The sequence below is a fragment of the Solea senegalensis genome, linkage group LG13 (genome assembly GCF_019176455.1).
Source record: "Solea senegalensis isolate Sse05_10M linkage group LG13, IFAPA_SoseM_1, whole genome shotgun sequence".
NCBI classification, from domain to species: Eukaryota; Metazoa; Chordata; class Actinopteri; order Pleuronectiformes; family Soleidae; genus Solea; species Solea senegalensis.
Genome location: NC_058033.1, coordinates 7,641,065 through 7,661,768, shown reverse-complemented (window position 1 = coordinate 7,661,768; position 20,704 = coordinate 7,641,065). Strand labels below are relative to the sequence as shown.

The following is a 20,704-nucleotide window of genomic DNA, read 5'->3' as shown; positions in this document are numbered from 1 at the left end:
GACACTTAACCCTCATGTTGCAGCCTGTGAATGGGTGAAAAATGTAGTGTAGAAAAGCTCTATATACATACATACAGAACATAATACCAACTCTTCTTCTTCTGATTTTATTTGGTCATAACGAGTAACAAAGACAGAGTAAAATTATTGATTGAAAAATTAAGTATTGTTTGGCTGTATTTTGTTACGTATTTATCTCGGTCTTAAGGCGTGTTTCCACCGCCTCGGCACAGTTCAGTAGCGTTCCCACTAGCATAGCACCCGGTACTTTTAATACCTGCTCTGGCGAGGTTCCAGGCGAGCCGAGGCGCTCACAGGAAGAGACGTCCGACTCAAGACTCAAGCTGAACAATGCCGAACTGTAGATCAGTTCAAAAGAATTAACAATCCTCAAATTTAACAGAGGAGTCTGCTGTCGTCTGTGCTCCGGTCATGGAGGGAGTCCTGAAATACTGAGCAGTTATGCTGAAAACAATTGCTTTACACACTGTGTCGTGTGTAAAACAAAACCTCAACCTAAACCTAAACCGTGCCATGCCAAGGCGAGCTGGTGTCATAGGTGGAAAAGTGTCTTTAGTTTGTCATCAGTTATTAAAGACCCGCCCACAAAGACCCTAAATATCACACACTGCACCTTTAAATGAGAGTAGTGTACTGTACTGGTTTTTTTGTGGTGTCCAGTGTGAGTGTGGCACTAATGACACTCCATACAACAGAGAGCACCGCACTCGAGCAAACACAGTCTGCATCAGCACATGCTCTCTGTCTCTCTGTCTCTCTGTGTCTGTCTCTGATCACAGAGTTGTGATCGATTATTTGAGCCGATCGATCAGATGAGGCTCCTCTGCAGCGTCTCCATGGCGTCTCTGCTGCTGCTGCTCTTCTTTCTGCCAGGTACAAACACTTTTTTAATTTGAATTTTTACCTTAAAACAAACATAGAAATGTGTTCATGAATTGATTTATTTACCTGTGTTTTTATGCTGTTTTATAAACTCTAGATTAGACTGTAATCCTGGGGATTAAAACAGTGATTGACAGCCTCACTGACCACAAACATCTGCAGCACGTTTTCACTCTTTCATCTCATTCTCTTGAACCATTTTTTAAATTGTTTTTTTAAATGTTTTGAAATGAAGTCTTCACCTTTGAATTTTTGAGGCAGTGACCTTCATGTGTTCACGTGTTCATGTGTTCACTCAGGATTCACTGTGTCTCACAGCGGTCAGAACGTTCACTGTCGTGCTCTATTGTGAAAGAGTCCACAGGCAAACAAGTGTCAAGTTTTAGTGATTCCTGTAAAAATGAATGAATGAGTGAGTGAATGAATGAATGAGCTAACAACTTTATTAACTCAGTAGTTTTTCAAGTAAGTTTAAATTTCGCACAAGCAGCAGAACAGCATTTATTAATTTTCCCCCTAGTGCCACCAGAGGATGCTCGCGTACCACTGCTGGAATTCACTGGAATTCACTCTCCGTGGACGCCTCTTTTCGTTTGCAGTCGTCTCTCTGCCTCCGTCACTTCCTGTGTGCAGCGGGGGGAAATCACAGAGATCTAAACACCGCTATAGAGCGTTGTGTGGAGCTGAGACGTCACATGACAGCGGTGTGAACGTGGTCTTGCTTTTGCCTCGTTTACTACGACGTTTAGAGTCGTTATATGGTGTATTCCTGTGTTACAGCGCCACACACAGGTCTGGCATAAGTACTGCAGCCTTTAAAGCCTTTAACACCTAAGCCTCAAAATGTCCGCCTGGCCTTTTTTTGCTTATTGTTCCCACAAAAGGGTCAGAAAATGTCCTGAGGCTAAAGTGCTTTAAAAAAAAAAAAAAAAAAATTCAGTTATTCAAGTTATTCAACAGATTCAAGTTTGATTTTAGAGTTTTATTGAGGAAAAACACTGTAGTTGTACATGAATAAGACATGTTTGAAATCTGAACAGAATAAAACGAGTATTTGTCTCGGTGTTAAAGGGTTAAGGACGAAAAATAACAAAAAATAAAGAATAGTGAGAATAAAACCTGAATCTCTTCACATACTTTGTGGTTAGACCTTAACCTTGAAGGGCTTTTTCAGGGTTAAGACCTGGTTTTAGGGTTAGGTTAAGGGGCTAGGTAATGCATTATGTCCATGATGCAAAGTTTTATATCACCAAAATGGCATTGCCGCAGCTGCTTGACATCCTCTATATGAAAATCCTGTATGTGATTCTCTTTCACAGATTCTCAGTGAAGCAAACACAACGTTATTTAGTCCAAAAACAACATGAAATCAAGAGATCACAAGTTTTTGCCCAAAAAAGAACGAGATGCTTTTAAAGCTAAATTTGATACTGTGCAGAAATCTCTTCACATACTTTGTGGTTAGACCTTAACCTTGAAGGGCTTTTTCAGGGTTAAGACCTGCTTGACATCCTCTATATGAAAATCCTGTATGTGATTCTCTGTCACAGATTCTCAGTGAAGCAAACACAACGTTATTTAGTCCAAAAACAACATGAAATCAAGAGATCACAAGTTTTTGCCCAAAAAAGAACGAGATGCTTTTAAAGCTAAATTTGATACTGTGCAGAAATCTCTTCACATACTTTGTGGTTAGACCTTAACCTTGAAGGGCTTTTTCAGGGTTAAGACCTGGTTTTAGGGTTAGGTTAAGGGGCTAGGTAATGCATTATGTCCATGATGCAAAGTTTTATATCACCAAAATGGCATTGCCGCAGCTGCTTGACATCCTCTATATGAAAATCCTGTATGTGATTCTCTGTCACAGATTCTCAGTGAAGCAAACACAACGTTATTTAGTCCAAAAACAACATGAAATCAAGAGATCACAAGTTTTTGCCCAAAAAAGAACGAGATGCTTTTAAAGCTAAATTTGATACTGTGCAGAAATAATGAAGCCTTAAACAGAGCAGCTGAGGACAGACGTTGCTGTTCACGTGTCCAACACACACTCTCATGTCCATTTAAGTACAAAGGATGTTTCCAGTCAAACCCTCCCCGTCTCTACTGTCATGTTTTATTTTATTTTTATTTTCTTTATCACATTATTTTTCTCGTTATCTGAAGGTCAGCGAACGGCTCATGGTTTTGTGACTTCCTTTTTTGTGCAAAGCATGTTGTTTAACCTGTGTGTGTGTGTGTGTGAGTGTGAGATTATCTGGGCAGTTATTAATCTCAGAGTTCACAGCTGAACTGCTTCAAACACAGAGTGAATATGGAGGATTAGTTTGATGATTGAGGAGAAACTAAGGCCACATCCACACGTAAAAGAAAAACTGCATGAAATGTGAACAATCTTTTTCTTTGCCGTGTTCAAAAAATTCCCCCGTAAACACAGCATCGCTTCAGGAAATATCTGCTGTATAAACATATGCAGTACATACGCCACAACTGTTGGTTGTGCTGTGAAGCCCATGGTATACTCCTGTGCTCATGCCGAATGAGCATATCGTGTCGTATCCCTGTAGTATCTGATCCCACCATCGGGTGGGGGTACAAGTCAGAAGAAGAAGAAGAAGAAGAAGAAGAAGAAGAGGAGAACGATGCAACGGCTCCCTCAGACACGTCTGGTTTGAGCGGCTCACAGCAAAAAGGTCCGTCGGGCAGGGGAGACAGGGTGTCAGCAGGGTTCGAGGGTCACCAGGTCGAGTCTCGGATGACTATCCTTGGCGACAACTTCTTCTGTTGTTAAAATGTTTTTGCTTGGTGAGCGGGGCTTTATCCTCCACCTACTGGTGGGGCGGAAGTTCAGTTGGCGCATGCGCTGTCCACACGCATCCAACGCACTCTGCGTGTTGCATGCTGATGACACAGTTAGCGTCACGTGGCTTGGTGCATGTTGGGTCGGAAGTATACCAGAGACTCAGACAGAATGAGCCGAGCCAGAGGAAGGACAGTGAAATAAGGTCTGTTTGTATACGCTTACGTTGCGTGCCGTTTCCACGTGAATATTTAGCGACTTTACAATCGCCGGCAGCTTGCCGACAAATCTAGCGGCTCTCTGTCATAAACAGAAATATTTTTCATTGACAATCACCAAACACAAGACAATTAACGCCAGTGCAAGAAAGACGCGGGAATACGATGGAAATAAAGCTGGATTTGTTCATCAAAGTTAAAAGCACTGTCAAAATGGTTCGCCAAGGCTTTTAACAGAGGAGTGGATTGTAACTTGGTAACTTGCACAAGCCAAGTCGATCCTGTCTTCTCAGCCAGGACATCCACGTTTCCACAACGTCTGTTTGTAAGTTTTTGTGCGTTAGAAACTGGAGATTGATTGACAACATTGACTCCCACTCAAGGAATACACTGCCTTCCAAATTATTATGCAAATTGTATTTAAGTGTCATAAAGATTAAATGTTTTGTTTTTCAATTAAACTCATAGATGGTGTTGTGTCTCAGGGCTTTTTGGACCACTGAAATCGATCTCAAACACCTGTGATAATCAGTTTGCCAAGTGAGCCCAATTAAAGGAAAAACTACTAAAGAAGGACATTCCACATTACTAAGCAGACCGCCATTTTCAAGCAATATGGGAAAGAAAAAGGATCTCTCTGCTGCTGAAAAGCATGAAATAGTTGAATGCCTTGGACAAGGTATGAAAACCTTAGATATTTCATGAAAACTTAAGTGTGGTCATCGTACTGTTAAAGCGATTTGTGGCTGATTCGGAGCACACACGGGTTTGTGCAGATAAAGGCACAATGAGGAAGGTTTCTCTCCAGACAAATACATCGGATTAAGAGAGCAGCTTCTAAAATGCCATTACAAAGCAGCAAACAGGTATTTGAAGCTGCTGGTGCCTGCGAACATCAAGGTGTAGGATCCTCCAGAGGCTTGCAGTTATGCATAAACCTTCTAAACCTTCAGCCACCCCTAAACAATGCTCACAAGCAGAAACGGCTGCAGTGGGCCCAGAAATACATGAGGACTCATTTTCAAACAGTCTTGTTCACTGATGAGTGCCGTGCAACCCTGGATGGTCCAGATGGATGGAGTAGTGGATGGTTAGTGGACGGGGCTGCGACGTCAGCAAGGTGGGGGCGACATGTTTTGGGTCGGAATCATGGGGAGAGAGCTGGTCGGCCCCTTTAGGGTCCCTGAAGGTGTGAAAATTACCTCTGAAAGTATGTGGAGTTCAAGAAATGACCATTTCCAGTTCTTTACAACCTATAAAATGTTTCGAAACTCTGTTGTGCATAATCATTTGGTACAGTGCATTTTAAGTTTTTTATTTTTGAAAAGAAATCATTGGAAGGTTTGTTCAATAACAGTCAAATTATACTCTAACAGTTAATGACTTGGAAATAATGCTGACTGTCATTTGCACTGACATTTAGAAAAATTAGAGAAAAATATCACTTTTACTTCATAATAATTTGGAACGCGGTGTAAATGTCACTGTACAGCATCAACACAAACGCTAATGTATGGCAGTAATTAACGAAGCGATGTGTGTCAACCAGGTTACTCCGAGGTTAAATAACTCAGTAGCTTTGTGTCGTATGGTGGAAAAGCGCCATAAATGTCCTCTGGAAGAGTCTTGACGCTTTAGAGCAAATTGAAAACTTGCATAGCTCTTTAATTGTTTGTCGTGGAGTTTGTTCAGCCTGAGGCTCACAGTGGGGGGTGGGGGGTTATGTCGGGGCAGAGCAGCAGCGTTGATGCTACAGCAGCTGTGGAAGCTGAGCCAAGGTTTGATGACTTGTCGTTAATTATCTGACAGTGTTGTGCTTTTGTTTCTGCTGTTGCTCCCTAATCTAAAACACGCCACAGTTGATAGCGCGGACACATTTTCATATGAAACTTTTTTATTTTAGTTTATTTATTTTGAAAGTAAGTGTCCCTGACACATGAATACACACAATAATGTAATTTTCCATTTCTTAAATCTCAGTTAACATGGACTGTGTTGACCCGCGGTCCATCAAAGCTTGCTCAAACCTATGGGAAAAATATTGCTTAATACTCTTTTCTCTTAGATCACACATCTGAAAAATGCAGCCCTGCAGCATTCTCGACCGCTAACAGAGTGTTAGTCACCGTGACCTGACGTGATGTTTCTTTGGCATTTGAAATTCATTCCGTGGCTGCCTGAAGTTGACTGACTGCATCTGATATTCAAGTCTTTGCTGGGAACAAGTTCAATACACAGTTTATGCGACTGAAGTGTTGGCGGCGTTTCTCTGTCGACTTATATGGTCACCAGATCCAAGACGAAGCTCTGCTGCGATAAACCTGCGAGTGAAGACGTGTCTTTTACTTGCTCTGACCGTTCGTGTTTATGTTCCTCTGATCACACGTCAGTGGGCGCTGAACTTCACCCTTTAACTTGGACTGTTTTTCCAAAACCAGACTCTCCTTTGCCACTTTGTAGTGCAACATGCATGACTGCAGATCTCTTACTGGAGTGTTATTGGAGGATCATATATATTTAACCCATTCTAGATCAGTGTTTCCCAATCCTGGGCCTCGGAGACCCCTGTCCTTCACATTTTAGATGTTTCCCTGCTCGACGCACCTAAATGATTTCATTAACTTTCCATCATTAGTTTCTGAGACATTACCGTGCAGGAGGAGACCAAGCCGCATCACTGTACTTTCTGCCTTTATGGAGGCCTCAAATTTCATGAGGAGTTTCACTGTTGCGTAGCTGGATCTCTGCTGATTGGCTGGGTGAAATCCATGTGTTTCTAAGATGTCGCGGTAATTAATTCTTTGCCCCCTAAAGGGTTAAGGAGCGGCGTGTTTCCATCATGGTACGGTACAGTTTGGAATGGTAAAGTCCTGGGTCAGTTTCCACTGAGAACAGTACCATTACTTAGTAGGTGGGGGGTATGGGCTGTGACCGATGGCCAAAAAGCCTGACGTTGTTGTATGGGTTTGTTTTTCCTGTTTGTTTTGAGGCTTTCAAAGTCAAGCTTTGAATAGACTGTGGGCGTTTGCCTCGACTTCCATGAGATATTTACACCGATCGCAAAGGAGGGATGTTTTTCCCTCACCCAATCATCTGACTGTGGGTGGAGGTGGTCTAGCTCCGTCCTGACTGTACCATTTTACTCTGGTACCCCAAGGGAAGATTGCCAAAGAATGGAGCGGTTGGGGCCATTACGCTCAGTGGAAAAACGGCTTTGGTGAGCACTACCCTTGCATTGTCATGCAGACGAACAATGCACAACCTTGGGAATTCGCTGTTGCTCATCTTCGTCGTCCTCTTCTTGTGTTTGGTCTTCTTCTCTTTATGATTCATAGGTCGTCCTGACTTTCTGTCTCTGTTTCGATGATTTTATACATTTATACATGTTTACTGATACAAACAAAGCTTTGTTTATAATAGATGAGCACATGCACCTGCTCAAAGTCTTCTTCTCCAGTTTTGGTACAGTACACATACAAACTTGTCTTGTTTTTAGAAAACCTTTTCAAAATGACAAAGAAAAAAACAAAGAAAGGTTTGTTATACAATTCGCTCTGATGTTCGTTAAAAAGTCCAGCTGCCACCTGAGTCTTCTCACCAAGGTGAAGGTCTATCTCCCTAGCGAGCTGAACCACGTTTGTTATGTCTCCACTGGATTACTGTAACGCCTCAAAAATGGGGATCCTCCTCAGATCTTTGAACTGTCTGGCCCTCTCTACTTTCTGGTTAGTTCTTGCAAATGTTCCATGTCACCGTTGATGTGCCTTTATCCTTTGAGAGAGGGGCGCTGCGTAGACAAACCTGGTCGAACAAAGTCTTTCCCTCTCTCTATTCTCCAGTTTGCTTGGCTGCTCATGGACGTTTTGCTCAGAAGCTGCTGAAAGACTTGTTCTCTAATTACACCAACGCTCTACGTCCGGTGGAGGACACCGACCACATCATCAACGTTACTCTTCAGATCACGCTCTCCCAGATCATCGACATGGTAACCACATTCACATTCAGATCACAAGTTTGTGTTGTGTGTTTTTACGTCCACACTGATAGATCTGTAGTTTCTGGGTCTTTTCACTAGGACGAGCGGAACCAGATCCTGACAACCTACCTGTGGGTACGCCAGGTGTGGATGGACGCCTACCTTTCCTGGAGGAAGGAGGACTATGACGGCCTTGACACTATTCGCATCCCCAGCAGCTATGTGTGGAGACCCGATATTGTTCTGTATAACAGGTAAGCGGGCGAGGCTTCCTCCTGTCTTCGTAGGAGGCATTGGCACTCTGACGTATGACTTTGCTCCCAACTCTAGTTCCTTCTTCTTGACTCCACTTCCTCGACCTTCTCCCCCACAGTGCAGATGATGAGTTCTCCAGCTCCATGGAGACCAACATTGTTCTCCGTAACGATGGTCAGGTCATGTGGGACCAGCCAGCCATCACTAAAAGCTCCTGCTTGGTCGACGTGGCCTTCTTCCCTTTTGATTTGCAGCAGTGTCACCTGACCTTTGGCTCCTGGACTCACAATGGCAACCAGATGGACTTGTTCAACGCCCTGGACAGTGCTGACCTCTCTGACTTTGTCTCCAATGTGGAGTGGGAGGTCAGTTGTTGCCAATTTCAAGTGACCTTAAAGTGTTTCTTAGACAATATCAAACGTGTTTGTTTCATCTTAACCAGGTTCTGGGCATGCCAGCAAAGAAAAATGTCATCCTGTATGGCTGCTGTTCAGATCCGTACCCAGATATCACTTTTACCCTCCACCTGAGGAGACGGGCCTCCTTCTACATCTTCAACCTCCTCATCCCCTGCATGATGATCTCCTTTCTGGCTCCATTAGGATTCTACCTGCCGGCTGACTCGGGTGAAAAGGTTTCTCTGGGCGTCACGGTGCTGCTGGCTCTGACTGTGTTCCAGTTGCTGGTGGCTGAGAGCATGCCGCCCTCCGAGAGTGTCCCACTCATAGGTGAGGAGACTCAGGAACTATTTTCTAATGTCTAATGTATGTGATGGCGCCGCACGTGTGGCAGCCAGTAGCAGTAGCTCCGGGCATCTCTCTGTGTTTTGTTGTGTTTTTGTTCATTTTTTTGTTTTGTGGTTTTCTTGCTGCAAGTCTCTGTCTGAAGGGTACACCTATGGATGTACTAGTCCTGAGACTATGCATTTTTATTTTTCTCGGTTTTGGACTGTTTAACCCGGTTTCGGCAGACCTGTACAACCAAGGCTCCATTGTTTTCACCAGAAAGCAGCTGTTAGCATGGTGCTACACGCAGGTACTCCCCGACTCATCATGGGGAACGTGAGATCTCTCCTCAATAAGATGGAGGAGCTAACGGCGCTAACCAGGCTGCAGAGGGAGTATCGGGAGGGTAGCATTATGTGCTTCACAGAGACTTGGCTGAACGAATTCACACCGGACACGCACGTCGCACTGGACGGATTTCAACTGAAAAGCGAAGGAGAGTGGTAAGAGGAAAGGGGGAGGCATTGCGATGTTTGTGAACGATAGGTGGTGCATCCCTGGACACATCAGGATTAAGGAGCAGTACTGCAGTAGGGATATTGAGCTGCTCGCTGTTGTGAGCTCTTGCATACTGTAGTATCGCGGTTCCAGACATCGCACCCTCAGTCCCTCCTACTTATTTCTGGTGACTTCAATCATGCTTCCCTGTCCTCCACTCTCCCTACCTTCACACAGTATGTTAAATGCCACACCAGAGACAATAAAACATTGGACTTAATATATGTGAACACCAAGGATGCATTCAGCTCCTCACCTCTCCCCCCGCTGGGTTGCTCTGATCACAACCTGGTCTATCTGTCCCCTGCATACATTCCTATGGTGAAAAAACAACCACCCACCATTAGGTATGTGAAGTGCTGGTCTGAGGAGACCAGTATGGCACTGAGGGACTGTTTTGACATCACAGACTGGGATGTGTTGTGTGAACCACACAGGGAGGACATCGACAGCCTGACAACCTGTATCACGGACTAAATCAACTTCTGCATGGAGAACACTGTACTTACTAGGAAGGTACAGTGTTTTCCCAACAACAAACCCTGGGTGACCCCAGAACTAAAGTCCCTGCTCAACGAGAAGAAGAGGGTCTTCAAATGACGGAGGAGAGTGCAGAGGGAGCTAAAAAATGGGATTAGGAAAGGCAAAGACAGCTACAAGAGGAAGCTGGAGGAGTGACTGAAGGGGAGCAATGCCAGGGAGGTCTGGAGAGGCCTAAAAACCATCTCTGGCCACTCCAAGGACAGTGGGAGGGGCCCTGAATCAGATGACCTGGACCGGGCGAACGAGCTTAACCTGTTTTTCAACAGATTCGATGGTGACACGTCTCCCCCCTCCTCCTCCCCCCCCCTTCTCTTCAGTGGTGGTCCTGGCCTGCCCCACCATACCATCCAATAACTTCACCGTCCTCACTCAAAGTCTCCCCCTCCTCCCCCTCACCCATCAGGAGTTTACCACCGGCCCCACCCCCAGCCTCATAACAGCTGACCAGGTGAGGAGGGAGCTAAGGAAGAACCAGGCGATGAAAGTTCCGATAATATTTCACGCGAGTCCACCAACATACAGTTCTTGTGACTTACTTTTTTTAATGTGCCACCAGGCGGAGCTGCATCTTTCATCGTGACTTATGGTGATCACATTAAATTAATACATTATTTACAACCACCAGAAGTGCAGACAAAGGCTACTCCTGTTTAAGTTTAGCAGTAATATCGTGAATCGGAAAATTTTATATCGTTCCATGTCCTAGTGTATCATCAGATATTCAAAACTGACATGTTTCTGCTGCAAATAAGGAAAGTAGAAACAAAGTCAAACCTGTACAACTCCAACAAAGCAGAAATGTTACTGAGAATTTGATTCGCTCATACTGGAATTTGTTTTTATTTTTTTTCCAAACATTTGTCACAACATATAATTGCCAAACCAGAAATGCAGCAGTCAACGAGTGCGAGTCAAAGAAAAATGAGAATGACAGCCGCAGAACTTCATACCACTGAGGTGGAGGCTGTCAGAGAGACGCCAGAGCTGCATTCAAGCTGAGCATCGGCATCAACATCAACTACTTTATTATTTTTGGTTTTGGTTTTTGTGCGTTAATCAGGACACAAAAACACAGCAGAGTGGTGAGTACAGCTAAAGAGGAGCAGCACGATCTGCTCACTCCCACTTATTTCATTTCATAGTTGAAACTTGTTCAGTTACATTTAATTGATAACAGCTCGTGTCGTATGAGATACTAATAATAATAATCATCATAATAATAGATTTTATTTTTAAGGCACCTTTCAAGACAGGATTAAAACCAGTTATCAGAACATTAAAAACAATATACGATACCATGTGAATTTAACGCAAACAAAGATGAGAAACTGTCAAAGTGAGTGTAAATAACTACGGGATTTCAAGGTGGAAAGAGAATCAGATTTTGATTTTTAAAATTATTATGTGTCTGTTGGTTTCTGTGTGTTAGCGGTGTGTAAAATGAGAAGAGGGCCTGATTTTTGACATTCTTGACTATTCCACATTGGCCGATATTGTTTAGAAATCGGCCTACTATTTTGCATATTTTGTTCTCATAACTGTAATACGTTTCGCTCAGTCACTAAACCTTAATGCTTTTCATCCATAAAAATATATTTTTTTTTTTCTGACTTTTTTCATGTATTTAATATTAACTTTATACATTATTTCTTTCTTGAAAACACTGCATATAATGTCACTGCTGTGAAGACATAAATTATAGATTGGAGGGAGACAGACCAAAGACATATTTGTATTATTTGTTATCATTAAACTTCAGGTCCAGTTCTTTATACATAAATTCTTCCATACATACTGCAAACAAACAACTAGAACAAGGAAACGCGATAATTATGCAAAACAGAAATGCTTATAAAAGTGTTTTCATTGACCATGTATATGGACAAACAATATACAATATACATCGCAGAGCAAATAACACAATGACCAGCAACGCTGTTGATCAAAAAACTGACTCCACCTTTCAGACACTCCCTCCAATCATCATGCAGAAGCCCAGCGCCCGTGCATATAAATACAGTTCAATATTTGACTTTGACATCTTAGATAAATCACCAAAAAATTTGGCAACAATTATCAGCCACACACACATCAACCTTAGATTAGCCCATACTGGTCGACCTCTGCGTAAGACATTGTTTATGTGTCGCTACCTCATACAACCACACTTCAGAGTGTGTTTTCTAGTATGACAGGATGAGTTTCAATATTCCAGTTTTGTTTTTCACACTTTTAATTTTTGTTTCTCAGTGTGTCAGACATGGCTGCCTCCTGCTACCCACTGTCTGAAGATCAGTTTGTGTGCTCCATCTGTCTGGATGTGTTCACTGATCCAGTTGCCACACCTTGTGGCCACAACTTCTGCAAGAAGTGCATCACTAAACACTGGGATGTCAACGTCCCATGCAAGTGTCCCATGTGTAAAGAGACGTTCTACACAAGACCGGAGCTGCACGTCAACTCTCTGATCTCTCAGATGGCTGCTCATTTCAAAAAGTCAGACAAACAGGAGGTCAAAGCGAAAAACCCAGATTTAAAAGAAATATTAGGCGTCAGACCTTCCTGTAACATCTGCACTGGAACCAAAAAGAAAGCCACAAAGTCCTGCCTGATATGTATGGCATCCTATTGTGAGACTCACCTGCAGCCTCATCTGACAGCACCAGATCTGAGAAAACATCAGCTCGTCCCCCCTAGGAAAAATCAGCAACGTCAGATGTGTCTGAAGCACGACAAACCTCTGGAGGTTTTCTGCAAGAAAGACCAGCTGTGCGTCTGCATGATGTGCACGATTTCAGACCACAAGATGCACGACGTTGTCCCTGTGACTAAAGAGTATGAAGAAAAGAAGAATGCGCTGGGTAAGACAAAAGCTGAAGTCAAACTCATGATCCAGAAGAGGCAGTTGAAAATTCAGCAGATCAAGCACACGCTTGAGTTCAGTAAGAAGGACACACACAGAGAAACAGCAGATGGTATTCTGGTTCTAACTGCTCTGAAGGACTCTGTTGACAGAGCCCTGGCTGAATATACTGACACGATCAACGACAAGCAAGAATCAACAGAGAAACGTGGTGAGGGCTTGATCATGGAGCTGGAACAAGAAATCTCTAACCTGATTGAGAGAAGCGACGAGCTGGAGAAGATCTCACACTCTGAAGACCAAATTCACTTCCTCCAAGGCCTCCGATTCTTTAACGATGCTCTACCCACCAAGGACTGGTCAGGTGTCATTGTCAAACCACCGTTATTTCAGGGCATGGCAGAAGCAGCAGTTACTGAGTTGAAAAAGAAGCTTGACAAAGAGATATGTTCCTTCTTTGTGGAAGAGCTGAAGAAGGTCCAGGATTATGCGACAGATGTCACATTCGATCCCAATACAGCAAATTCCTGGCTCGTCTTGTCAGAAGATGGGAAACAGGTGAGGTTTGGTGATGTCAATCGGACATTGCCAGACACTCCAAAGAGATTCTCTTATTACGCTGGTGTCCTAGGAAACCAGGGTTTTTCTTCAGGAAGATTTTACTTTGAGGTTCAGGTTGCAGGGAAGACAAAGTGGGATTTGGGAGTGGCCAAGGAGTCAATCAACAGGAAGGGCCAAGTCACACTGGACCCCCAACATGGTTTCTGGACCATATCTTTGAGAAACGAAAACGAGCACAAAACCTTTCCTCGATCAAATGTTCACCACATGCTCAAGTTGTCCCCTCAGAAAGTGGGTGTGTTCGTGGACTATGAGGAAGGTCTGATCTCTTTCTATGACGTTTACGCCGCAGTTCGAATCCACTCCTTCCCAGCCTGCTCATTCAGTGAGAAAATCTACCCATTCTTCAATCCCTGCAATAATGACAACGGAAGAAACTCCGCCCCTCTGATCATCTGTCCAGTCCCAAACACCAACCTAATGCCACATCGCTCAGGAATAAACCAGAATTGACAAATTAGTCAAGAAGAAAATTTACAATACTTTTTTACTGCTCTTTAATCTATGTTAAAAAAAAATCTGATTTCTTTTTTTTTTTTTAAGTGGGTTGAAATGTAACTGTTGATGAGAGTTGTCATATTCATACATATAATCATACGTGAATACATTTATAGACCTTACTTTTGAAAGAGGAAATAACTAGGATTGGAGTGGGTGATATGACGTAGAGAAATGGCGATCAACCAATCATAGAGACTCGTTTAAATTCAGCCAAGGCTAAAAATTAAAACAAAGCGGAGAGGTTGGTCCCTTAGAAGAACAACAGTTATTTGCACGGACGAGGTTTTGTGACAAACCTTTTCAACCACGTAGAGAGACAATGTCCTCAACAAAAAGCTGACAGCCACACTACAACGGGTAACTGTAGACCCAAACTAACCAAGTGGTGGAAAGAAGAAACTGAAGCAGTCACCTTTGACCTCGCAAAAGTCCACACTTTTGAATCCAAGTCTTGCACACTTGTTAAATGACTATCATACTTGACACATGTTGGCAAAACTGCACCAACTGATTCAAATCTGTTCAGGAATGTTCTTTGGCCTAAATGTTTTATATACTCTGACTTCCTGTTATGTTTTTGTCATAGCGTAGACATTTTTCCAGTACTGGATGATCTCCTGTCGGTTTATTTTCAATAACATCAAGGAAACAGACATAGAGACGCTTCAGTAGCTTCTTCATATTTAAGGCTCAGCTCATTTAAAGTGTGTAAGTTTGTGCGGTGCTTTCCCCGTCTTATTTGCGGCTGATCAAAATATTCCTGTTCCATTAAAGCCTTAAATCAAGCCTCCCTTAAATCAAATATATCAACCCCTGACTGCACATAAAATACCTGTTTTTCTAGAAGTCATGTGATGTTTCAAATGTTTTGTCCTACTACTTGCTAATGCCAAACAAAGACAAAATGTTTCTGCAAAAAAATATATATATCTATATACAGTATTATGTGGTAATATTTAGAATATACATAATTGGTCTCTTTACATCCAGATACAGTTTTTGTTTTGACTGTTTCTGATGTAATTTAATCAGTTTTAATGTATGCAGTCTGTGTTAAATTGATATTTGATTAGTTTTAATAAACGAGTCAAAGAAAACAAAGTGTTGTCTTATGGTTATTGGCAGCAGTACAGACTGGGGTGGGACTGTAATAATATTCTATAAATGTAAATACATTAAAATAAAATGACCAGGTTTTCAGGTGAGCAGGTAACAGGAACGATTCCAATCTGATGAAAATATTTATAATTGAGAATTGGCAAAAATCCTACTTTAATTGAGTCTTTTGGGGAAAACATGAGATCAGAAAAACATGCTGTTTATTACGCAAACACGCAGGTATGGCTACTATGAGCTTTCACGGGGAGACTGAGGGAGTGTTGTAATGAAAGTCAAAACTTTGTCATGTCATTCTCACCCAGTGCAGACAAACAAGAACTACAAGGAAGTAAAAATGTTTCCAGTAAAGACAGAAATCTCAAACAGGCCTGAGGGGATTCTGACATACAACTATCAAACAGGAAACAAAGCTATCTAGGAAATAATGGGAAGAATAAATAATTCTGATTTAAAAAAACCTGGAAATTAGATTAACCTGCTGCACACACTCCATTGGTTTCCTTGTTTTGTAGTTTTTATTAATCCCCGTAGGGGAATCGTTTCTCTGCATTTAACCCATCCTCTACTAGAAACCTTCCTAGAATTAGGAGCAGTGGGCAGCCACCCGGGGAGCAATGGGGGGTGGGTACCTTGCTCAGGGGTACCCCAGCCCTTTTTTGACCTGCTAGGGACTCTGGAAACTGGAAACTCTCTGGTTACAAGCCAGGTTCCCTTTCTACATGGCCATGGGCTGATCCTGAAATCTCACTCTCTTGTTCTACATTGTTAAAACACAGTGACAGTCATATCAAGAGAAATTTTGTTTTTAAAAGGTAAAGTTCAGATCTTGCTGACTTCCCACATTAAGGTGTAAATGAACCTCTAAAACCCCTTTCTTCAGGTGTGTATAGGTATATAATGTTGATGCAGGTGCAAATATTCACAGTTTAGTGTAAAAATATGAAATTATACGACTGCCTGTCTCTGGTCAAACACCAGCTACTGCATTCAAATTTTGCTTGTTGTACACTGCACTGCTCTCCACCCACTCTGCTCTCAGCCCACTTCATCCAGAATCAGGCATTGGATGAAGTTGGCATCACAAGAGGGAGTTCAGTTACCCTTTGACGGATTAGTGAAGAGGTGACCCCGCTCTGATGAAAGGTTTATGAATCAGTCGCTGTAAATAATCTTCAATTTCATTTTTTTGACAGGAAAGTACTACATAGCCACCATGACGATGGTTACTGCTTCAACGGCACTCACCATCTTCATCATGAACATACACCACTGTGGTCCTGAGGCCCGACCCGTTCCAGAGTGGGCCGAACGGTTCATCCTCAACCACCTCGCTCGCATCTGTTTTGTCTACGAGGTTGGAGAAAACTGCTTTGCTGGGAAATCGTCCAAGAAGCAACCGCCGTGTCAGGAGGAGTCAGAGGCCCCATCAGCCAACAGTGGCAACCGCAGGGGTCCAAACTGGGGTGTGAACGGACGAGCCTGGGGAGGGAGGGTGGAAGATGATGGGTCAGGGCAGTCTCTGAAGGTAAGTCAGGATTTGACCAACCAAACAGGCTGGAAGGAGGATCTGTTTGTGACCATTGACCACTCGAAAGATGAAGGAGCTACTGGTGGAAGTGAAGAGCACGGAGACAGGTCTAATAGAGTCTATGGAAGAGGAGAAGAGCAAGTCGAGGAGAAGAAAGGTGTCGGGGGTGAAGGAGGAGGTGGAGCACGGGAGAACAGAACGGAGATCTTCGTGAAAACCCAGTGTGTTTGCCAGCACCAGGGACTGCGCAAGAACGTTGAGTACATTGCCAACTCGTACCAGGACCAGCGAGCTGCACAGCTGCGCATCGGAGAATGGAGGAAGGTCGCCAAGGTCATGGATCGTTTCTTCATGTGGCTCTTCTTCATCATGGTCTTCTTCATGAGCATTCTGATCTTGGGCAAAGCCATATGATCGAGACCAAGCACGGGGATCGCGAGAGGTTGACGGCAGAGGACTGGTACACTGACTCAATGATTAGTTCAACTTTCCATTTAAGGTCCAGTGTGTAACATTTAGGAGGAATCATTAGCGGAAATTGAATTTACTACAATTTGCTTAAAACAAATACTAAACTGTGTAGTTTTTGTAGACGACATGTACTTTGCATTCTGAAGTGGGAGCTTATACCCAAATAATGGCAAACCATTTCACCCACATAAACCCGACGCATAATCCAGCAAAGAAATGGCTTTCTAGTCTGTAAAGGCTTCCACAGTTCCTTGACATGCTTCGGAAGCTACTCCGCCCAGTAACTCTGCAAACTCTCTGAACTCCAGAGTTCAGAGAGTTTCTTCTCACAAAGCTCATCAACGCTGAGGTGTCGTGCTACAAGAGCGACCGCTGCCAGTGAAACTAATCGAGGAAAGGCCAAAGATGATTTCAAATGGTTTGAAAGTTATTGTTTTTATATATTTTTTTTAAATGGAACAGCATGAAATTCAGCTTGTCACATGACGGAAATCTTAACAGCTGCACCATACAGCACTTGCCATATTCCCAGTTATGACCAACAGATGAAGATTGAAATGCCTCGGTACATAATTGGACAGACCCACAACCAATGATCTGGATGATGTATGCAGGATGACGGAATACGTGTCAACAAACGTGATTGTTGTAGTTTTCTTGGAGCAATCGCTATCTATCTAGTAACAGCGTCTCACGACTTTTACCCTGGGGGAGCAAGTCGCTTAAAACCGAACCCGAATTGTAAGGCTGCTGCTCTTCAGGCTGGACTTACATACAAAAGCTGCCAAATGTCATCGTGTCAGGTCCCCCTTTAGAGTGTCAGTGGCTTTTGTGATTGGTTCCTTTTTTTTTTTGGGAGATTCTGAAGTTGGCCAAAACGATGTCCTTGCCAGACATGTCTGCAGAGTGAGGTTTTGATTATAAACCAAACTACAAAACTACACAACTGCTTGTTAGATGAATCAGCACAAAGACAAAAAAAAGGTCCAGTGAGTAAATATGATGTGAAACTAATACTGGAATCACCAGATAAAGACATTGTAACAACTCTGTTCCAATGTAATTATATTAGGCTCTCAAATCAACAACCAACAGGATGTTTCATTCAACATTGTTTCAGCATTTCTCCCTAAATCAGACGATTGACATCATCAAATGTTTCAAAGAGATAAATATTAAACAATTCAGTGATTTTAATTCTGTGTGGCTTCCACCTTCTTTTGTACAGATCAAAGAAAAAAAGTAGAGTAGAAAATATTTGCTTGCTGAGGAGATGGACCTGGTGTTCCTCACAGTTATATATACAATGTCAAATATATTTGAATCATCAAAGGAAGTTTGGAGATTAAATCTGACACATCATCACAGTCATCTACGAATGTCGCTGATTTCTTTCACGCCTCCACAGTTGCCACACTTTTGTCACGTGTGTGTAATTTACAAACTGCATCCTAGAGGATTTCACGCTGCACAGTTTTATGAAATATCTAATATCCGACCTTTCCTGTTTTAACTCTTTATGACCTGAATAAATACAATAGTTTATGCCATGTCGGACGATTGGCTACAATAACATCTTCATGCTTTAAACCAGGGATGTGAATTTGTTGAAATCCTCACATTATGATTAATCTTACTGTGAAATACTATATTTATCAGTTCTAGATACGTGTGACTAAATGTTTGTGCCTTTGTGGACGTATATGCACACGTTCAAGTGCAATTTCAACAATATTGTGCATACATTTACCATTGAATGGTATTTATCGCAAGAAATTTGAGGTTGTTGATAATTTGACTTTCATTAAAATGTAAAACAAAGGAGTTCTTGTTGTTTCACTAAAAATTAGTTTGTGATTAAAATTATTCAATAATTCAATTTGTTTTTGTATAATCACAGTTTAAAAACTAAGAAATGCCAAATTCATCAGTGTTGTCAGATGTTTGTTTATGTTGTTGTACATTGACACACAGGCAATGCACTGAGACACATGAACACGTTCATATATTAAAAGAAAAAAGCTTTGTTCACTCAGTTTTGTTGCAATTTGTCTTTTTTGTCAAATGTTTTTTGTGTCATTACAAATACTTCAGGTTCAGTTCATTTCTGATTTGTAACTCGGCAGCTCTAAACTGCAAATCAATTTCAATATTGATCACAAAAACTAAAAATAAATAAAACAAATAAAAGAAAAATGATTGACACCATGAACAGCTTGTTTCAAGCATTAAGAGCTCACTGTGCATACTCTCATTGTAAGTTAAGTCTCCCTTAAGTTTTCTTTAACTGGCAAAGGGGAAGCTGAATGTGTCACTGTTGTTTTTCTGTGCAGTGGGAAAAAAAAGAAGCTGCACTGACAAATTTGCACAATTGAAGTGATTTAAACCTGATGAGTCAGGAAGTTGTGTGTGAACTCCTGTTGCACTTTAACTGAACTGAATGTCTTAATGTAACGAGATTGGCATGAAAGATAACACACGCAGATAGAGTTTCACTTCATTTCTCGGCAGCTAGATGATGTCTTCCTGGTTGAAGGGTTAGATGCGTTTGTTTTCTAGTGTTTGGGTTTGTGTGAGGTGACGTGGTGCGATGACGGCTCCTCACTGGCATGTGCGTGCAGACTCGGTGAGAAAACATGGCTGCCAGTGAGGACAGCAGAAAACACAGGCCCCTCCACACAGAATCCACAAAGGTTTCTTATCGTCATTGGTGTTTCATCTGCACAGAAACAGGGTTTCATCATCATACTCTGGTGTTTGGATATTGTTTGGCAGTGTTGCCAAATACCTTTAATGAAAAGTAACAAAATTCTCCACAGTCAGTCCGACTTTCCGACTTTTTTTTGGGAGGGGGAGGGTCTGAAAAGTCACAAAATAAAGCAACAGAGTCATTTAGTCGTATACACTGTGTATATTGTAATGTGTCTTTGTCTCTACAGCTACAGCTGGAGACATTTCCTGAAACAATGCCATGTTTATGGGAAACTTTTTCTAAACAACAAAGAAAAAGATTTACGTTTGTGTGGATATGGCCTTGGTTTCTCCTCAATCATCAAAAATAATCCTCCATATTGACTCAAAGATGTTGTTTGTGCTTCTCTATGTTTGACACAGCACAAGCAAAGAGACACAGGTCCACTGTTTTCAACAATTCAACCCAACCCTTTCCTGTAAATTGTCAGTCAAAGATGGAGAAATGTTCTACAGTCAGTGGCCCCTTGTGCAGTCAGTCGTTTCCCTATCCTCACTTCCTGCAATAAGGTTTTCTCTGCTTCTTTTTCGCCAACACTGTCATGCTGAACGTTTAAAATAACGTTGGCTTGATCTTATAGGCAGTACCTGGATAGAGTGAGTGTGTTGCTGTAAATCAATATGCGTTGCTTGCAAGACCTTAGATTTCACAAGACCATGTTTGGGCGGTACTCAAACAAAAGAGAAGGACCTGTCACACAACGAGGAGCGTGACGCCACATCAGTTACTCTACTTAAATTAATATTTGGTTTTGAGCGTGGAATGTCGTGTTACTAAACACATGGAACTGTCACTGCTGAACAATGTTTCTAAGAAAGGTTACTGTAACATACATTGACTGTGTAGTGGCAAAAACTGTACAGCAGATGGA

The 20,704-nt window shown here is 42.3% G+C and overlaps 2 protein-coding genes across 2 annotated transcripts; both read left to right on the top strand.

The window, feature by feature from the left end:
• The first annotated feature begins 757 nt into the window (after positions 1–757).
• LOC122779810 (neuronal acetylcholine receptor subunit alpha-10-like) lies at positions 758–19,116 on the top strand. The gene is made up of 6 exons (XM_044042448.1): positions 758–894; positions 7,761–7,906; positions 7,997–8,151; positions 8,271–8,517; positions 8,595–8,880; positions 16,276–19,116. The coding sequence occupies exons 1-6, from the start codon at positions 834–836 to the stop codon at positions 17,022–17,024; spliced, it is 1,644 nt and encodes a 547-aa protein (XP_043898383.1). The 5' UTR covers positions 758–833; the 3' UTR covers positions 17,025–19,116.
• Positions 10,835–13,967, top strand: LOC122779809 (E3 ubiquitin-protein ligase TRIM21-like). The gene is made up of 2 exons (XM_044042447.1): positions 10,835–11,060; positions 12,229–13,967. Exon 2 carries the CDS (start codon positions 12,239–12,241, stop codon positions 13,913–13,915), a length of 1,677 nt encoding a protein of 558 aa, XP_043898382.1. The 5' UTR covers positions 10,835–11,060; positions 12,229–12,238; the 3' UTR covers positions 13,916–13,967.
• Positions 19,117–20,704: the final 1,588 nt, after the last annotated feature.